The sequence below is a fragment of the Cynocephalus volans genome, chromosome 7 (genome assembly GCF_027409185.1).
Source record: "Cynocephalus volans isolate mCynVol1 chromosome 7, mCynVol1.pri, whole genome shotgun sequence".
Classification (NCBI taxonomy): Eukaryota; Metazoa; Chordata; class Mammalia; order Dermoptera; family Cynocephalidae; genus Cynocephalus; species Cynocephalus volans.
In genome coordinates this window covers 161,887,599-161,908,950 of record NC_084466.1, presented here as the reverse complement: position 1 = coordinate 161,908,950, position 21,352 = coordinate 161,887,599, and the positions used below count along the sequence as shown (strand labels likewise).

General features: G+C 48.3%; 1 protein-coding gene across 1 annotated transcript in view; it reads right to left on the bottom strand.

Annotated features, from left to right (window-relative positions):
- Positions 1-310: 310 nt before the first annotated feature.
- Positions 311-21,352, bottom strand: part of ADGRA1 (adhesion G protein-coupled receptor A1) — a 42,710-nt gene continuing 21,668 nt past the window's right edge. The window contains 3 exon segments of the mRNA XM_063101627.1: positions 311-478; positions 480-1,485; positions 2,424-2,522. Of these exon segments, the coding sequence (XP_062957697.1) occupies positions 311-478; positions 480-1,485; positions 2,424-2,522 (1,273 nt within the window).

The window sequence follows — 21,352 nt, the reverse complement described above, 5'->3', positions numbered from 1 at the left end:
ACACACGCCGAGCGCCAGGACACCCCGGACGGCGCCTCCCGCTGTCGCCCGTCGCAACCTGGCAGCTCCGTGGATGGAACCAGCTGGGGACTGAGGGTGGCTCCCCGGGCAGAATCCCGTCCTGTTTCTGGGCTGCCCTGGGGACTGGACGCTACTGAACACGGGGTGACTGTACACGGACCGCCGCGTTTGAGCTCGGGCCGAGCGCTTCCCCCTTGGGGTCTTTCACGACGGCGGGCAGTTGCGGGTGCGAACTGCGTCTGGTAAGTTCGGTGGCTCTGGCGGTCCCTCCAGGGCGCGGGCCGCCTGGCTACACGGTGGTCTCGTTCTTCCAGGGCCCTGTCCGGATGTTGCCCGTCCCGTCGGTGCCGTAGGGCCGGCCTTCTCGCGCGTCCCCCTTGAGCAGCCCGTTGGGGCCAGGGCCGCCGAAGGGCAGGGACTGTGTCCTCCGGAGCATCTCCAGGCGCGCCGGGCCGGGGGGCCGCCTCCCTGCCGGGCCGCGGGGCGCAGCCGTACAGTGCGGGCCCCGCGTCGCTGCCCTCGGGCGGGCTGGCCAGGGGGAAGGGGTCGCCCTGCGCGCAGCAGGCCAGCGTGCGCCCGGCCGGGCCCTCGGGCGAGCTGGGCGGGCTGTCGCTGCGCGAGCTGCGGGCGCTGCCGTCCGCGCTGGACGGGATGTGGCAGGCGCACTCGTGCCCGGCCGCGGCCGCGCGGTGCTGGCTGAAGAAGTGCGGGGCGGCGGCGCCCCCGAGGCGCCCGTGTGCCCGCGGCTCGTGCTGGAAGGCGGCCTCCTCGTGCACGTGCACGCGGGCCTCGTCCTCCGCCAGCGGCTCGCCGTGCACCGCGGCGCAACAGGGCGTGGCCGGCGACAGGCAGCTGAGGCGGCCCTGGGCGGCCTGCAGGTTGGTCGTCTTGCAGTGGCCGAGGCCCCGCGGCCGGCCCAGGCGCGGCGAGGTCCCCAGGCAGGCCGCGTGTCCCCGCGCGTCGCCGTTGGCGTCGAGCGCGGGCCCGGCGCCGGGCTTGGCCGTGTGGGTGCGCCCGCGGGGGCCGCGGCACGACCACCAGCACCGCCACACGTCCTCGCGCTTGGCGCAGTGGTGGATGAGCACGAACAGCCCCAGCGTCACGCAGCAGGCGCCGTACAGGCAGCTGAAGACCATGTCCAGGAAGTGGCCCTGCGACACGGCCAGCGCCCCGAAGGTCCACGTGGCCGCGAAGAGGAGCAGCGTGAAGGCGGCGGCGCGCAGCTGGGCGGCGAAGGAGTGCTCGTTCCGCAGCAGCGAGGCGGCCCGCGCGGCCTGGCCGGGGCCCCCCTCCGGCGCCGCCAGCCGCTGCCGCTCCTCCGTCCGCTGCCTGAGCTCATACCTGCGCTCCGGGTGGCGCCGCAGCTGGACGCACGTGCCGAGGAAGTAGGCGCAGGTGACCAGGGTGACGAAGGCGGCCGGCCCGTAGAAGGCGCCCAGGCTGGGCTCCCAAGCCATCCAGCAGCTGCGGGGGGTGACGCGGGTCAGTGGACGTTTGCAGAGTGAGGGCCGGGCCTGACCGGGACTCACTATCCTGTGCTCATCCGGACTCAGGACATGTTCTACAGTGGGTTAACGTTTCCCGAAGGAAACAGACGAATAAAGTAAAGAGGCCGGTGGTATCAGCCGACAGAGCCTGAACCTGGAGCCGCTTTGCCAAGCCACCCACCTGCGGCTCTGGGGTGCTGGCGTGAGACAGTCTGCAGGGGAGTTTGGGGGCTCCGGTCGATCGGCCCTGCCTGTTGGGGAGGTTGAGGGGAGCAGCGGGAAAGCGTCCTGGGTGAGCCCGGGTGGCAGGGGCGGCAGAGGCAGAGCTGGGGGTGGGGGTGGGGTCAGGTGGGACAGCAGGGGCGTGAGAGGCAGGCGGGGTGGGTGTCCTGGGGCAGAGGAAGGAGCTGGGGGCTGCCCTGGGCACAGACTGGGGTGTGTGCAGGTCTGTTCCTACTCAAGGTTGGAGTGTCCTGACTCTGATGGTGCTGCCGAATCTTATCTGTCCCCCAGGCCCTTCCGGTCTAAAGAAAACCAGGCCTACGGTGTCCAGGAAAAGAGAGTAAGGGAGGAACCGAGTCTATCAGGGAGGAGGGGGCTCTGCACCCCATGGGGACGATGGGGAGGGGCAAGGCCCCAGGGACCAGGACTCGTGTCTCCGACTCATGGGGTCCCCTCACCACGGGGCACCTTGGGATGGTCACTGGGCAGCCTCCTGGACTCCTGCTCAGGATGGGCCTCAGCTCAGTCCTGCCTCGTTTCGGGGCTATTTTAGCCTACTGTCCACGAGCAGCTATGATGCCTCTGGATGCCCGATGGGTACTCCTTTCCCTGGCTGCTCTTGGCTGGGGAGGTGACTCGGGCAGGTGTCCACCCGTCCCACCCTCCATCCTCTCATGGGAGGCTGGTACTCACTACGCCATGTCCTCGTCCTCCGTCCCATAATTCCTGATGTTTGTTGCAGCCGTGACCCCGCAGATGATGAAAGGAACCCCTCCGCTGATGAGGTAAAACCTGCCAGAGAGCAGAAGGTGCTGACTCCCCTTCGAAACGCAGCCTGGGTCCTCCGAGGACAATGCATCTTTCCTCCTCTCTATGTGTAGAGGAGAGGTGGCCCTGGGGGTCCTGGGCCAAGCAGCAGGTCAGGAATGGTTGAGCATCGACCCCCGACTGGGCACCCTGGTGCAGGCCCCTCCTCCTGCTCCACTCACTGGCAGCCAGGCCCAGCACCCACATGGGGCTCTGGTGCACCCTGTTTGCATGCTGCCACCACAATCAGAGCAGTAGGACTCTCCTGGGTGGAAGCGGGACAGGTGCTGAGGGCATGGCAGTGGGATCCAGGGAGCCAGGACCCAACCGCAGAGGACGCAGAGGGGTTGTCCTGCCAGGCACTTGTGGCTCAGTTGGGTCCCCTCTGGGAGTCTCTCTCAGAGAGGGTCTAGGTCATGCCCTCCTCCCCACAAGCTGCTGGTGTTCAGCGACTGGCCAGTGAAAGTGTTTTAAAACCTGAGTCATAGCCTCAGGGTGAGAAACTCAGGGCCATCCCAGCTCTGTGGGGGAACCCTGGAACCTCTAGCTGCCTCAACACCCAGTGCCTAGCCATCCCTGCAGCCCCACCCAGAGTGGCTAGACCTGCCGGGTGACGACAGCCTCTCTCCATGGGGCTGCCAAGGGGCTAGCTCCAGAAAATTCTGCACGAGAAGGGGCGCCATCCTCCTGGAGGTTTGCAACACCCCAAACCAATAATATAGGGCCACATCTTGCACAAGCACCATCACACAGGTCCTAGACCCATGGGTGGATATAGATAGGATGGCCCCACTTACTGTCCCTCACTGTGACCTCCAGAGAATCAGCTTCCCCCAATTCTAAATCCAAAGAAAATATCCTTTAAGGATGAAGGTGAAATAAAGACACTTTTGGATAAAAGTAAAACTAAGAGAATTTGTTATCAGCCAACCTGTACTTCTACTTCAAGAAATGCTAAATGAAGTTCTTCAGGCTGGAGGGATATTGTAGCAGAGGGAAAGAATCATCAGGAAGGAATGAAGAACACTAGAAATGCTAATTATTAGGGCAATAAAATATTTTGTTTCTTCTTGATTTCTTCAAAATACATATGACCATTTAAAGAAAGAATTTTAACACTGCTTTGTGGAGTTTACAGTATATGCAGGGTTGACATATACGGTATCTGTAGCATAAAAGATGGCAGCAGGAGAAATGGTCTTAGTTGCAAGGTTTTTAGATACATTTTACATGAAATAGTACAATTTTTCTCTAAATAGACTGTGAAAATGTTGTGGATTTTAATACCTAAAGCGACCACACACACAAAAAATAGGCAAAAAGCTCATAGATAAATTAAAATGAAATTTTAAAAAATATTAAAACAATCCAAAGAAGGAAGTAAAGGAGTAATGGAAGAACAAAAACCAAACCAAAACAACAACAAAAGAGATAAAAACAAAAAACAAAAAGTAAAATGAAGACTAAATCCAATCAAATTAAAATTCCATTACTTATTGATGGACTAAACACTCCAACTCAAAGGCAGAGATTGTCAGAATAAACAAAAATGCAAGACCCAGTTGTATGCTGTCTAGAGTGGAAGTGCTCTAACTATAAAGACACAAGTGTGTTAAAGTAAACAGACAAGAAAGCCACGTAGTGCAAACTGTGAGCCTCAGGAGACTGGAGCAGCTGCATTAATGCAGGTAAAGTAGACTCTAAGATAAGGAGTTGAACGGGCATTTCCTGTGATATCAGTGTGCATTTGTCAGGTAGACAGCACAACCACAAACATGCGTGCCTCAGAAAGGACTCAAAATATGTGAATCAAAAATTGACAAAGTTAAAAGGCAATTAAAATAGATTAAAAAATTAAAATTAAATAGACGATTCCAGAATCATAGCTGGTGATTTTAATATCTGTATTTTAGCAGTTGACAGAAAAACTAGACAAAAAATTAGTAAAGAAATAGAGGACGTGAACAATAATATTAGCCACTCTGATATAATTGCTCTTTATAGAACATCACACCTGATGGTTGCATCTCTACATTCCTTTCAAGTGCACATTGTCTATTCACTATGAATATGATGCACAACAAAACAAGTCTCAATAAATTTAAAAGGATTGAAATCTTACAGAGTATATTCTCTGACCACAATTAAATTAAATGAGAAATTAATAAGATAACTAGAAAAAACACAAATATTTGTAGATTTAACAAATAAGATAAATTCCTTGAAAAAAACCCAAATAACCAAAATTAAAACAAAGAATTAGAAAAGCTGAATGCTCTATATCTAATAAAGAAAATTAAATTCAATATCTAAAAACATGTAACAGAGATGCTCACTGGTAAGTTTGATCACACATCTAAGAGGAAATAACACCAATCTTATATAATCTCTATCAGATGAAAAGGAAGAGAGAACACCTCTTAATTTATTTTATAAGGACAGCGTAGGCCTGATACCAGAACCAGAGAAACACTAAAAAAAAAAAAGAAAAAAAAGTAAGTACGTTACCTTACAATATCCCTCATGAACACAGATACAAATTCCTGTAAAATCTGGCAACTTTATGAAAAGATCATGAGCAAGTAAGATTTACCTAAAATGCAAAGTTAGTTTGTTATTCATAAAAATTAACCAATGTTGCTCAACATCTAATCACAGTACAATTGTCTTAATAGATGTAGTGAGACCATTAGACAAAATTAAATGCATATTCATTATTAAAAATCTCAGCAAACTAGGAATAGAACGCAATTCCCACAATTTGTAAAAAGGCATCTTTGAAAAACATATAGCTAACATCATGCTTAACGTTGGACTGTTGAATGCTTCCCCTCTAATCTTGGGATCAGGACAAAAATGTCCCCTCATCAATCCTCTCACACACAATGTGGAGGTCTTTGTAACAAAGAAAACAAAGGAAATAAAGACACCAGATAAAGAAAAAGAGAGAAGTAAACATGTTTCCATGACATGACTGATTAGATGAAAGTTCTGTGGAATCTGCAAGACAACTACTAGGACTAGTAAGTGAATTTAGAAAGTATACAAAATTCATGTACAAATATCAGTTATGTATTTACACATTAGCAGGAAACACTGAAAAATAAAATAAAAATGTATTTAACAATGACATAAAAACATATTTGCAAAAACAATCCCAGGAGATTCTCTTTTTGTAAGAGCTGAAAATTGATTCTAAAATTTATATGGAAATGTAAATGACCTAGACTAGCAAACCTTCTTGGAAAACTCACATTATCTGACCTCAAGACTTACTAAAAAGCCGCAATAATACAGACAATGAGATCTTGGAGAAAGGACTGATAAACTGACAAAAGGAAAATCACAGACCCACAGTCATAGGAGAGTAGTCCGGGATAGACTTGTAGTCATACAAGGGTAGTGCAGGGCAGACCCACAGTCATACAGAGAAGGTACAGGATAGATGCATGGGTATATAGGAGTGTTCTGGGATGGACTCAGAGGTATACAGCATTACTCCAGGATAGACCCACAGCCATAAAAAAGTAGTCCAGGATAGACACACAGGCATGTAGGAGTAGTCCACAGAAGATCTACAGGCATATAGGAGTAGTTCAGGATAGACCCACAGTCATACAGCAGTAGTCCAGGATAGACCCACAAAATACAGAATTACTCCAGAGTAGAACCATAGCCACACAGATGTAATCCAGGCTAGACCCACAGGCTTACAGGAATAGTCCAGGGTTAAATCCACAGTCATATTGGAGTAGTCTAGGGTAGAACCACAAGCATAGAAAAGTAGTCCAGGATAGACCTACAGCTACACAAGAGTACATCAGGGAAGACCAACAGTCATACAGAAGTAGCCCAGGTAGATCCATAGCCATACAGGAGTAGTCCAGGATAGACCCACAGTAATAAAGGATAGACCCACAGGTTTACAGGAGTAGCTTGGGTAGACCTGAAGCCATAAACAAATAGCTCAGGGTAGACCCACAGTCATAGAGGAGTAGCCCAGGGTAGACCCATAGACATACAGAAGTAGTGCAGGGTAGACTTCCAGTCATATAGGATCAGTCCAGGATAAACCCACAGTCATACAGGAATAGTTCGGGAGAGGGTGTAGAAAGATTGTCTACCAAAAATCCCTACTGCTTGTCTCTCCCACAAAGACAGAAAAAAACAACAAATGAACAACTATATTGGACAAAAATAACTAAAGGAGAGGGCTGGAGAGCACATCAAAGAGTTACAGAAATGCTAGTGAGCACAAAAAGCCATGATAGCCACATAGAGAACAGAAGAAATGACCTGGCCGTCACCACATCATCTCCCAGCCAGGATCAGTGGGAATCAGAAGGAGCTTCTCCCTGTGGTGAAGAGGTAAGCGTGAAGACCCCAGCAGCCCCAATTAACACCTAGGACAACTCCAATCTTCACCACTGGGTACCTGGGAAGTCCTCACAGGCACAAAGCCCAGTTGAGGGAGCTGCCTAGAGTCCACATAGTTTTGCTCCCTGACACTGTCCTGCCCTCTGTGGCCCATGTGGCTACTGCTCTATGCCATCGTGGAACTGGAACTGCTGCTAATGGGTGTCTTACCCTGGGGTTAGTGACACCCTTTCATCCCAGAGGCTAAGTTGCCATTGAATTGCCCCCAAATAGCCCCCACCTGGTGGCCTGACTTCCCAACACTGAGCTGCAGGCAGCTGTTACACCCTACTGTGAGGGGCTACGCAGTAGAGAAGCCACTCCCCCTACCCCTTCTAGTTGCAGCCATGCCCCTCCTCCTCAGGCTAGAGCTGAAGCTGTGCACTTCCTCTGGGGAATCCTCAACTACCCCTCCCAGGTGTGCCTCTGCCCCACTCCCCCAGGACTGAGTCAAAACAGATCAGTGCCCCCTGGGGAACTGGTGTCTTGACAGAGAAGCCGCTTGCCTGACCTGAGCAGTTGTGCATCTCAGGGAGGAGCTGACTTTTACCTTGCATCCCAGGAAATAGAGCAGGGGCTGATCTGAGCACCCTGCCCTAGGGGTTGAGCAACTCTAGTACTTCTCTGAAGCTGGACTGTTCTCCTACAGACTGAATTCCCCAGGGAGTGAAATGAGTGCTGTACTGTTTCCTGACCCCAATGCCCAAATGAGAGCTGTGTCTCACTATTCTGGGTTCTTGTTGCCAGTGCACCTGACCTCACAGAGGCTGAAATACTTCCAAGTCTCACCACTCCAGGGGCTAGAGTCACTACTATGCAGTGCCTCACTTCCTAGGAACCAAGTGACTACTGAGACTCATTTGCTCTGGTCTCCAAATTGCAGTTGTACTCTACTCCCTGAGTCCAAACCTACAGGGCACTCCTTCTCTCTCAGAGTTGGGTCAGTGCTGTGCCCTGACCCCCAGGGTCAGAGTCACAGCTACAACCTGGCCCACTGGGACAAAGCTGCCCGGGGTACCTTAGAGTCACAGATCTTGGCACTGTGGGCAATCTATATCCAACTCTGCCAGATGGTGAACCAGCACCCAAGACCTTTGTGCCATGATAGGTTTGTGAGATACTGAGCCCAGGATCCCAGGTGCACAGCTGATCCAAGCAACTGTATCTGCAGCTGCTTGTAGGTTGGATCATATCAAATATCAAGAGGAAATGCCCTCAGTAAAGTCTCCCCATTGTGGGGAAAATGAGAATTGGAGGACCACAAAAGCCCTTGTCACCAGAGACCTTAACAACCTACAGCACCACCACTGCTGCCACAAACTTCTACAGCCTAGGGCACTGAGGCACACACAGGTATTGGAGATGTTGACCACAGTTGAAGAAGCTGCTTGGAGACTATACCACTGTATCTAAACAGAACCGGAATCACCAAACCATTCCCAGCACACTAAGACCCAACTGCAGGTGTAAGACTATAAAGCCCACTCTGTAGAGTCTGGAAGAGGTGATTGTTCCACCAGATGCACAGACGTTATTAATGCAGGGACACAAGAAACATGAAAAACAAGGAAATATGACACCACCAAAGGAACACAATAACATGCTAATGACAGACCCCAAAGAAAAGGAAATCTATGAACTTCTGGAAAAGGAATTCAAATTAATGATTTTAAGAAAACTCAATGAAATACAAGAGAATCAAGATAGACAACTCAAAAAAATCAGAAAAACAATTTATGATATGAATGAGAAATTTAACAAAGAGATAGTTATCATAAAAAAAGCAGAATCCTGCAGTTGAAGAATTCAATGAATCAAATAAAAAATACAGTAGAAAGCTTCAACAAGTAGACTAGATCAAGTAGAAGAAAGAATCTCTAAACTCAAGGGTACATCATTTGAAATTATATCTGGGGGAGAGAGAGAGAGAGAGAGAGAGAGAGAGAGAGAGAGAGAAAAGAAAAAAAATAAATAAGAATTTTAAAAAAGTGAAGAAAGCCTACAGGAATTATGAGACAGCATGAAGCATATAAATATTTGAATTATGGGTATTCCCTAAGGAGAAGAGAAAGTTAAAGGCATCAAAAACCTACTTAATGAAATAATAGCTGATGCTATGGGTTAAATGTGTCACTTAAAATTTCATATATTGGAAGTGTAATCTCTGCTGTAGCAGAGTTAAGAGGGTGGGGAATCCTCATATGGTAATTGAAAGGTGGGGCCTTGTTTTAGTCCATTTAGTATTGCTATAACAGAAATACCTAAGACTGGGTAATTTACAAAGAACGGAGATTTATTTGGCTTATGATTCTGGGACAGCTGCATCAGGTACAGGCCTCAGGCTGCTTCTACTCATGGCAGAAAGTGGCAGGCAGCCAGTGGGTACAAGCAGATCACATGGTGAGAGGAAGGAAGAGAGAGAGAGAAGGTGCCAGGGTCTTTTTAAGCAATCAGCTCTCACAGGAACTAATAGAGCGAGAACTCACCCATTAATCCCCCCTCCCCCAGGGAGAGCATTAATCCATTCATGAGGGATCTGCCCCTATGTCTCAATCAGTTTCCAACACTGCCACATTGGGGATCAAATTTCCACATGAGTTTTGGAGGGGGCAACACATCCACACTCCATCAGGCCTTTAAGAGGTGATTAGATTGTGAGGACTGTACCCTCCTGAATGGATCAATCCATTGATGGTTTAATGTGTGGTAATGGGAGTGGTTCTGATGGCTTTAAAAGGAGAGCAAGTGAGGAGGTGAGCTCTCTCTTGCTCAGCACATTTGCTATGTGACATCCTGCTTCGCTGTAGAGAGTCACCACCAAGAATGAGGCCCTCATCAGATGTGCTCCCTGGACTTTGGACTTCCCAGCCTCTGGACTGTAAGAAATGAATTTCATTTTTTTATAAGTTATCCAATTTTAGGTATTCTGTTATAAGCAACTGAAATGGACTAATATAGCTGAAAACTTCCCATGTTTTGAAAGAGAGATGAACATAGAGATCCAGAAAGCTCAATGGTCTCCAAATATATACAACCCCAAAGGTCCTCTCGAAGGAGCACTATAGTCAAAATTTCAAAAGTTAAAGACAAAGAGAATTCTAAAAACAGCAGGAGAAAAGTGCCAAGTCACATATAAGGAAATCCCCATTAAACTAACAGAAGATTTCTTAGCAGAAACCTTATAGGCCAGGAGAGAAAAGGATGATATATTCAAAATGCTGAAAGAAAAAAATTGCGAGCCATGAATTCTGTATCCAGCAAAGCTCTTCTTCAGGAGTTCTTCATGAGAAATTAAGTCTTTCACAGATAGCAAAAACTGAGGAAATTCATCACCATCAGACCAGCCTCACAAGAAATGCTCAAGGGAGTCCTGCATCTGGAAGCGAAATGATGATAACTACCATCAAGAAAACATGAAAAGGATAAAACTCACTTGTAAAGCCAGAATAGAAATGGGAAAGAGAAAGGAATCAAACCTTATCCCTACAAAAAACCCCACCAAACTGCAATGATAGAAAATAAGAGAGGGAGAAAAGAACAAAAGACATACCAAACGAGCAGAAAACAATAAACAAAGTGATATGAGTAAGTCCTCACCTATTCAGTAATCTCACATGTAAGTGGACTAAATTGTCTAATTAAAATATATAGACTGACCAAATGGATAAAAAAATAAGACCCAACTATATGTTGTCTTCAAGAAACTCACTTCACCTGTAAAAACACAATAGGCTAAAAGAGGATACATGAAAAAAAAAAAAAAAAGCCACACAAATGAAAACCAAAAGTGAGCAGGAGTAGCTAAACTTATACCAGACAATACAGACTTTAAGTCAAAACTATAAAAAGGAAAAAAAGAGTGTCATTATATAATGTTAAAGGGGTTAATTCAGCAAGAGGATATAACAATGGTAAATACATATGCATGCAACACTGGAGCACTCAGATATATAAAGCAAATATTATTAGATTTAGAAGGAGAGATAGACTTTAGTACAATAATAGTTGGGGACTTCAACACTCCACTCTCAGCATTAGATGGATCCTCTAGACAGAAAATCAGTAGAGAAATATAGGATTTGAATTGCTCTGTAGGCCAAATGGACCTTACAGACATTCACAGAACACCTCATCCAAAAGCTCCAGAATACACATTCTCTTCAGTTAAATATTCTCTAGGATCAACTATATATGTTAGACCACAAAAAAAGTCTCAGCAAAGTTTTTAAAAATTGAAATTATATCATATATCTTATCTGACTACAGTGGAATAAAACTAAAAATCAATAGTAAGAGAAACTTTTGAAATTGTACAAACACATAGAGATTAAACAACATGCTCCTGAATGACCAATGGGCAAAGAAGAAATTAAGAGGGAAATTAAAACATTTCTTGAAACAAATGAAAACAGAAATACAGCATACCAAAACCTGTGGGATATAGACAAATCGATAATAAGAGGGAAGTTTATTGCAATAAATAATTATATCAAAAAAGTAGAGGAATTTCAAATAAACAACCTAACAATGCATCTAAAGGAACTAGAAAAGCAAGAAAAAAAATCAAACTCAAAATTAGCAGAAGGAAAGAGACAATAAATATCAGAGCAGAAATAATCAAAATTGAGGCTAAGAAAAAACAATACAAAAGACTGATGAAACAAAATGTTCGTCGTTTTTTTTTTTTTTTTTTAAAATAAAGTTGACAAACCATTAGCTAGGCTAACCAGGAAAAAAATAGAAAAGACTCAGTTAAACTCAGAAGTGAAAAAGGGACATTACAAACCCACAACTAATGTCATACTGCATCAGTAAAAGCTGAAAGCTCTTTCTTTAAGAACTGCAATGAGACAAGGATGCCCACTCTCTTCACTCTTACTCAGCATAGTACTGAAAGTCCTAGTCAGAGAAATTAAGCAAGAGAAAAAAAAAGGGCATACAAGTTGGGAAGGAGGAAGTCAAATTGTCTCTGTTTGCAGATCTTATATCTAGAAAATCCTAAAAGCTTCACCAAAAACCTCTTAGAACTGATAAACAAATTCAGAAAAGTTTCAGGATACAAAATCAACATACAAAAATCAGTAGCATTTCTCTACACCAATAATGAGCAAAATGAAAATGAGATCAAGAAAGCAATTCATATACAATAGCTACAAAATAAATAAATAAAATACCTAGGAATTAATTTAACCAAGGAGGTGAAAGATCGCTACAAGGAAAACTAAAAAACACTGATGAAAGGAATTGAAGAGATTGCAAAGCAATGGAAAGACATCCCAAGTTCATGGATTGGAAGAATTAATATGTGAAAATGACTATGCTACCAAATGCAATCCCTATCAAAATACCAGTGACATTCTTCAGAGCAATAGAAGAAACAATCCTAAAATTTGTATCGAACCTCAAAAGACCCTGAATAGCCAAAGAAATCCTGAACAAAAAGAACAAAGCCGGAGGCACTACACTACCTGATTTCAAAATATAGTGGAAAGCTATAGTAACCCAAATAGCATGGTACTGGTGTAAGAACAGACAAACAGAGCAATGGAACAGAATAGAAAACCCAGAGACAAAGCCATGTATTTACAGCCAATTGATTTTTGACAAAGATGCTAAGAACATTCATTGGGGAAAGGACAGCCTCTTCAATAAATCATGCTGAGAAAACTGGATAGCCAGATGCAAAAGAATAAAATTAGACCCCTATCTCTCATCATATACAAAAATCAACACAAAATGAATTGAAGACTTAAATATAAAACTCAAAACCATGAAAATACTATAAGAAAACATAGGAGAAACACTTCAGGACATTGGGGGCGGGGGAGGCAAACACTTTATGAAGAAAACCTCAAAAGCACAGGCAACACATGTGAAAATATTACCTCAAACTAAAAAGCTTCTGCACAGCAAAGAACACATCAACAGAGTGAAGAGACAACCTGCAGAATAGGAGAAAATATTTGCAAACTACACACCTGAAAAGGGATTAATATCCAGAATATTCAAGAAACTCAACTCAATGCAAAAAACAAACAAACAAAAAACAAAACCCAAATAATCTGATAAAAAAATGGGCAAATGAACTGAATAGACATTTCTTCAAAGAAGACATACAAATGGCTAGCAGGTACATGAAGAAACACTCAACATCACTAATTACTAGGGAAGTGCAAATCAAAACCAAAATGAGAATTATCTCATTCCAATTAGAATGACTATTGTCAAAAAGACAGAAAATAACAAATGCTGCAAGTATGTGGAGAAAGGGGAACTCTTGTTGGTGGGAATGTAGACTAGTTACAGTCATTATGGAAACAATATAGAGGTTTCTTAAAAAACTAAAAGTAGAACTACCTGATAATCCAGCAAGTCCACTACTGGGTATGCAAGGGAATTTCAAAAAGTTGTATAAAAATTGTACTTAGAGATAAACATAAAAAATGCAAACTTTGTTTCTCAACATAAGCTCCATTGAGTTCACTACACTTTTGTAAGCAATGACACTAGCCATTTAGTCCATCCCTAAAGAACTGAGGGTCCTGGGAATTTACTATGTCAATGAAGTCTTTCTTACTTTATTAAAGGAAGAAAAATGGGTGCCCTTAAAGATTTTAAGAGTAGGAAACAAAAAGAAGTCAGGAAGAGCCAAATCAGGGCTGTAAAGTGAATGACTAAAGATTTCCCATCGAAACTCTTGCAAAATTGCCGTTGTTTGATGAGAGGAATGAGCGGGAGCCTTGTTGTGGTGAAGGACTCTCTGGTGAAGCTTTCCTGGGTGTTTTTCTGCTAAAGTTTTGATGAACTTTCTCCAAACACTCTCATATAAACAGATGTTCTCATTCTTTCGTCCTTCAGAAAGTCAACAAGCAAAATGCCTTGAGCATCCCCCAAAAACTGTTACCATGACCTTTGCTCTTGACCTTCCCCCTTTTGTTTTGACTGGACCACTTCCACCTCTTGGTAGCCATGGCTTTGATTGTGCTTTGTCTTCAGGATTGTACTGGCCAAGCCATGTTTCCTCTCCTGTCACAATTCTTTGAAGAAATGCTACAGGACCTTGATCCCACTTGTTTAAAATTTCTATCAAAAGCTCTTCTCCTGCCTGTGGTTGATCTGGGCACAACCATTTTGGCAACCATCAAGCAGAAAGTTTGCTCAGTGTAATTTTTCAGTCAGAACTGTGCAAGCTAAATCAATTGAAATGCCTATGGCGTTGGCTATTGTTTCTGCTGTTAACCATTGGTCCTTGTCAATTAGGGCATTAATAAGACTAATTTTTTCCTGTCAAATGGATGTGAATGGTCTGCCATTGTGGGCTTCATCTTGAACATTGTCTCGCCCCTTCTTAAAACTAGTTATCCATTTGTAAACTTCTGATTTCTTTGGGGCATTGTCCCCACAAATTTTTTGTAGCACATCATTGATTTCACCATCGTCCACCCAAGGTTCACCATAAATTTGGTGTTTGTTCTTGCTTCTATTTTAGCAAAATTCATGTTGTTCTGATAGGGGCTGTTTTCAAACTGATGTCTTATCCTTCTTAGTGCCTCAAACTAGATCCTGTTCAAACATGTGATAACAATTTACTACGAGTTTATTTTGGTGCAAAAAATTTTTGAATCCCTGTGCACTTTTTTCATAATATCCATTTTCACGGGCTTTTTGAAGTACCCTTGTATATTCAAAGGAAAGGAAATCAGTACATTGAAGAGGTAGATGTCTGCACTCTGTGTTCATTGCAGCACTATTCACAACAGCCAAGAGATGGAATCAGCCTACGCATCTGCAAACAGATGAATGGATAAAGAAAATGTGCTATATATACACAGTAAATATTTTCAGCCATAATAAAGGATGAAATCCTGCCATTTACGGCAACATGGATGAACTTGGAGGACATTACATTAAGTGAAGTGAGCCAGAAACAGAAAGAGAAATACTGTGTGTTCTCACTCATGTGGAAGCTAAGAAAGTGGATCACACAGAAGTAGAGAATGGACTGTGGTCACCAGAGGCTGCGGAGGCCAGGGGGAGGCTAGGGAGAACAGTGACAGGCTGGCTAATGGACACAAAAGTACAGCTAGACAGGAGGAATAAGCTCTAGGGTTCCACAGCACTGTAGGCTGACTACAATTAACAACAATTTATTGTATACTTTCAATTAGCTAAAAGAGAGAACTTTGTTCCCAATGCAAAGAAATGATAAACGTTTGAGGTAATAAAAAAAAATCAGTGTTTTCAGGGTTTCTGGGAAGAAGGGAGGTAGAAGGGATGACCAGGTGGAGCACAGAGGATTTTGAGGGCAGTGACACTATTCTGTATGACACTGTAATGGTGAATACATGACATTACGCATTTAGCAAAACCCATAGACCCGTACAACATAAAGAGGAAGCCCTAATGTAATGCAGAGTTAATAATAATATATCAATATCGATCATAATTGTAACAAATGCACCACCCTAATGACACATGCTAATAATTAGAGACACCGTGTGCATGCAAGGGACGAGAACTGTGTGCATTCTGCTCAATTTCTCTGCAAATCTAAAAGCGTTATAAAAATGAAGTTTATTACTTCGAAAAAAATAAAATACAAAAAAAGTAGTCCAGGACAGACCCACTGTCACACAGGAGTAGTCCAGGCTAGAACCACAGTGATACAGGAGTAGTCCAGGTTAGACCCACAGTCACACAGGAGTAGTCCAGGCTAGACCCACAGTCACACAGGAGTAGTCCAGGCTAGACCCACAGTCACACAGGAGTAGTCTGGGATAGACCCACAGTCATACTTGATTAGTCAATGGTAGGATCACAGTGGTACAGGAGGAGTCCCGGGTAGACCCACAGTCATACAAGATAGTCCAGGATAAACTCACAGTCATACAGTTGATTGATTTTCTGTGGCGGCATCTAATAATCCAAAGGGAAAGGAGATTCTCTAATCAGTGGTGGGAAGACAGAATACTCACATGGAAACTTAACTTTTAACCCACACTGCTCACGACCTGGATTTGGGATGGCTTATAGACCTACAGGTAAAAGATAAACCATAAAGGAATCAGGAGAACACAGGAAAAGTGGTCACAAGGTGGCTGCAGTCAGAGGTTTCTTCGTGGCCAACAGACAGTTAATGGCTGTGAAAAAGTGGATAGAGACGACCTCACCAATATGAGCAACTGTGCTCACCAAGGTCACTGTCAGGGAAAGAAGCAGGCAGCTGCAGACGGGAAAATATTCACGGAACCTCTTCTGAGCAGGGAGTGTATTCTGGATTTACACAAAACTGGATATATGTAACCTTTAAAAATCCAGTGAAAATGGACAGAAGATTTGAACAGCCACCTCACAAAGTAGGACATCAAATGACCAACAAGCTCATGAAAAAGTGTGGACGTTATTACCCATCAGGGAGATGCAAAGCAAAGTCCCATCACTGTGGAGATGTCACTCCACAGGCCAGAGCGGCTGTGTCAGAGAGTCCAGCGGCAGCGACCCGGCAGCGTGTGTCACAGCTGGGGCTCCCTGAGTGCGGTGGGACAGAGGCTGCTGCAGGGTGGAACCAGACACGGACTCACCTGCCACCCAGAAGCTGCAATCACAGGCATGTACCCAAGGGAAATGAGAACATGTGTCCACGGAGAGACCTGAATGAGACGTTTACAGAAGTTTTATGTACAATAGCCCAGACCAGAGACACCGGGCTCCATGCACAGCAGCACGTGGAGACAACCCGGCACGGTCACCGTCACCGCAGGCGGCACCGCTCAGCGTCAAAGCGCACGCTTCTGACACGCGCAGCCACACGGATGGACCAACAAGCGCCTGACCGGGGACCGGGGACCAGGCACCGCCAGGGGCCCTGCCTTGGGCCGGGTCCCTACCCAGGTTGGCATTTCCAGCCCCCGCCTGGACCCCCGCCTGGCCCCTCTGGACGCCCCTCCTGCGAGACCCCTCAGCCCCGTGCGTCCCTGCACACCTGGAGTCGCTCCGTCCTCCACCTGCCGTCCGTCCACGGAGGAGGCCCTCACCTGTCGGTGCAGCCCGGGCGCTCAGCACCTCCGGGGGCGGGTGGCCGGGCGAGTCTGTCTCCACAGGGGCGTGAGGGGGGCCCCGGCCCCGCGCGGCTTTCTCGGCGCTCCGAGAGCGGGCGGGCGCCCCCAGGCCAGCCCCGGAGCGCAGGAGGGAGACCGCACGGGGGACGCGGGCAGATGAGCGCACGCGGAGAGGGGCGGAGCCGCCCCCCGCAGTCCCCCGCCCTCGGCAGAGATCCGCAGGTGACCCGATCGCGAGGTCCCCTTTGACGCTCTGATGTCCTCGGCGGGTGCCGGCGCGGCTGGCGGCCGCCCTGCGCGAGAAGGCGAACCCGCGACCACCTGGGGACGCCGCGGTGGTCCCGCCGGGGCCCGTTCAGCAGCCTCTGCAGAGCTCCGCCAGCAGGGGGCGCTGCAGGCCGCCGCGGGTCTGGCCACCGTCGGGCGGTCACCGGGCGGTCACCGCGCGGTCGTGCGGACCCCGGGGCCCTGCCCGGCCCAGTGACCCTCCCGCGGCCCCGGCGCGGGCCCCTCTGCATCGGCCTCTGTTCGCCGGTGTCCGGGTGGGCTGTGGCCACCGCCTCTCCGGTGGGGGCTGAGCCCCAGCCTTGGGGGCTTCCCAGCTTCTGGAGTGTCATCTTTGTGACGTTAAACTATTTAAATCACGGAGGTTCCCGTCTTCTGGCTCTATCAGCACCACGGGTACATCCCCTGGGAAGGGCAGGGCCTGGAGGAACAGGCCCCCAGCTCGGTGCCCAGTCTCCCGGGGTCCAGGGCAGGTGCAGCGAGAGGCACGGCCGCTCGGACATCCTGAGGTCACTGGCTTCTGGGGTCAGACCAGCCCAGGTGAAAGTTTCTAGAAAGGAAGGGCAAATCTGAATCTGGTGAAACCCGAGCTGCTCCCCCTTGGAGACTGTGACCCAGATCCTAATTTGTCCAGAAGAACGGGGTGGGAGTTCAGAGAGCCGCATGGACGGAGGGGGCGCTACGAGAGGCAGCTCACCCAGGGGGAGCCCAGAGCAGCCCGGAGCACGTGGGCACTTCATCAGGGCAAAGGGACGTGTGGGGCACGGGGGCGGGGGGGTCGCATCAGTACGTGGGGCAGTGATAAATAAGCATTCATAGGCGAGACCCGGAAATTGGTCCCTGTGGGCACCTGAATAACAGCCTCCAAAAATGTCCATGTTCGAATCCCAGAACCTGTGAACATGTCACCTCACATGGCACAGGGGGCTTTGCAGATGGGAGTAAGGGACAGATCTTGAGATGGGGAGATTGTCCTAAACTAGCTGGGTGGGGCTGATGTAATCCCAGGGTCCTTGTAAGAGGTCAGAGGGGAGAGAAGATGCGGCTTCAGGAAAGAGGGAGGGAAAGACGGGGTGGAGCCCTGCCCACACCTTGACTGATTTTGGACTTCTGACCTCTAGAACGTCGGATGATGAATCTGTGTTGTTTTGAGTCACTGAGCTTGTGGTGATTTGTCACAGCAGCCGATGCCATGGGAGAACACCCAAGAGCAGACAGTGGGGTGCAGCACCGGGGACTTTCTCACAGGGAGGGGGCTCGTAAAAGATTAGTCAAACTGCCTTGGAGACAATAGTTAGCTGAAGCCGCGGGTGGGACAAGCACTCGGAGGCCAACGTGGAACTGTTAGCAGAAGGGAGAGGTTAGCTGCGGTCTGGTCACAAACCCATCTGGAACAGCGACGGAGAGCAGTGAGCGGTAGCTACAGACTATTCCAATGTGGACCTCAAAAAACACCCCCACCCCCAAACTTGGAAACACTCACGCTTGCGAAGTGCACTCTCCCACACATGCTCACACGCATGCACACCCACAAGGTGCCCACACGAAACAGCGGTTGAATCACAACAGGGGTCAGAGCACCAGCTACATGCAAACTGGGGGAAGGTGCGGAGGAGCGAGGCGGTGACCCAGGACGTGGGCCCTGCGAGGGGAGCCCCTGTGAGCCCTGAGGCCTCCTCGGAGACCGCAGCAGCGGTTGGGTGGAGGGGCCATTGGGGGTCTTGCCGTTTAAGGAAAAGGCAGGCCCAGCAGTTTGGGGAACTGAAGCAGGGAAGAGGCTCTTGGGCCTCAATTCCCGAGGATGGTGAGACCAGAGAATGATCTGGAAGCCCTTGCCGATGTGTGCACCCTGGGGCATGTCCAGGCCTCCCGAGTCATCTGGGTTGGCTTAACCAGCTGGTGTTTTCCTGCCCAGACTCCCCACCAACTGCCCTCCTGGATGTTTGAGAATGGAGGGTGACCAGGAAGGGAGCAGAGGGACAGGCCAGGGGTGGGGATGACAGCTGGCCACCAGCCGGAGAGGGCATCCTGGAGACCAAAACCTTTGCCAGCAGCTGTGGGCCCTGCCTGGCCACACCTGCAGCCACAACGGATGCTTTCTGGGGCACATCCCACGTGGCCACATGGAGCTCTTGGCCCCGCTCAGCCTCACCTCTGTAGGGCTCTGAGCTGGACGTGCCTTTGCTGACCATTCTGTGGGTGTTTGCTAGGCGGCCTGGCACATGCTCATTCTGGGCTCCTGCAGGGCATCTTCTCAGTGCCGCAGGGGTCCGGGGTCTTGTGGACCAGGACAGTATGGTGGCTCGGGGCTACACATACTCTCTCTCCCCACTTCAGACAGTTTCCCTCTGTCACTTGCAGGAGGGACCAGACGGTGTATGGGGAGATCTGATGCTGGCTCGTGCCTCCCTTTCCTGCCTTTCAACTCAGCATGGAACAAAAGCCCTTGGGACTGAGCCCTGGACCCCAGCACAGCTGCTCCCAGGGACTGGGTGTGGCAGGGATGCTCCACCCTGGGGACAGGGATGTCCCCTCTGATCCCTCTGTCCTGCTCTGGGGCTGGGGTCTGACCTGCATCTGCCCCCTAATAATCCTGGCATGGTTCATCCCACCTTGGCTGCAGGGGAGCAGCCCTCTGTGGCTGGCCAAGTCCACGCCCCAGCAGACAGAATGCAGCATGCATCACACTCAGCGAGACGCAGGGCTTTTCGCCAAGCACGCAGAGTCACCAAGCACCAAGCATGTCTTGTCACCAAGCACGTGTCTTGTCACGAGCACACAGAGTCCCGGCCATTCAGGCAATGTATCTGGTGCTTATGATTTTCAGCCCATGGCAAGCGCAAGCCTGTAGGGTTTTCTAACTTTCAACACCACAGGTCTTTCTAAGACAGCTTTAATATTCTAAATGGGCATTGGTGTGAGAATTCCCTCTTCATGTTTTCCTAGCTACAATTAGCAAGCCCTCTAGAGCTGTGCTTACAGTCTGACTTTAACACCTGTCTTCCCTGCACAGGGCCAGGCTGTCCCGATGGCATGGACTGTGCCATCCACTGTCCACCATGGAGGAAGCTGGAGCCAAGGGTAGCAGCTCAGGGTCAGGCTGTGCTGTGGATGGGATGTCCCCCCAAAAGTTCATTGAGACTTAATCCCAACTGTGACAGCATTAAGAGGGTGGGAAATGCTATTATGGTAATTGAAAGGTGGGCCTTGAAGAGGTGATTGGATTGTGGGACCATGCAGTAGTGAATGGACTGGTCAATGGATGGTTCAATGGTGGTCATGGGTGTGGTTCTGATGGCTTTAAAAGGAGAGCATGTGAGGATCTCTCTCTGCTCTGCCATCTGCCGTGTGACACCCTGCATCACCGAAGAGTCACCACCAAGAACAAGGCCCTCACCAGATGTGGACTTTGTACTTCCCAGCCTCCAAAACTGTAAGCAATAAATACTGTATTTCTTTATAAATTACCCAGTTCAAGTTATTCTACTATATGCAACAGAAACAGATTAATACAGGCTGGAAGAGAAACGACCCCTTCTGGGGGGTCAGAAGAGACAGCATGAGCCCCCAACCTTCCTCCTCCATGAACTGGTGGCCTCAGCCCCAGACGTGTGACTCAGGCCGAAGTGGCCGACAGTCAGATACTTCCCCTCAGGGCCCTAGTTCACCTTGTGGGGTAACAACCCACTCCCTGCCTGACTTGGAACTGGCCCAAGGGCTAGGTCTGATGGACAGGAGGTCACCAAAGAAAAGGACGGGCAGAAAGGGAGGCCTGAGCTCAGGCCCACTGCAGTGCAGCACAGGTGGTGTCCTGCAGGAGGTGTCGTGCCACACTGTGATGAGAGGGGATCATGTAGGTCCCCCCATTTCTGCTGAAGGTTTGAGGGTCCCCAGCCCTGCAGGCAGCTGGCAAGGTCACGAGCCCCAGAAGTTCCTCATGGAACCTCACTCTCCCTGGGTGAGAGATTCTGTAGCAAACAGGCAAACATGACCATCCTAGTTGGGCCACCGCTGGGGCCCTGCCTGCTCCCCTGAGAGAGCAAGTGCGTGGGCGGG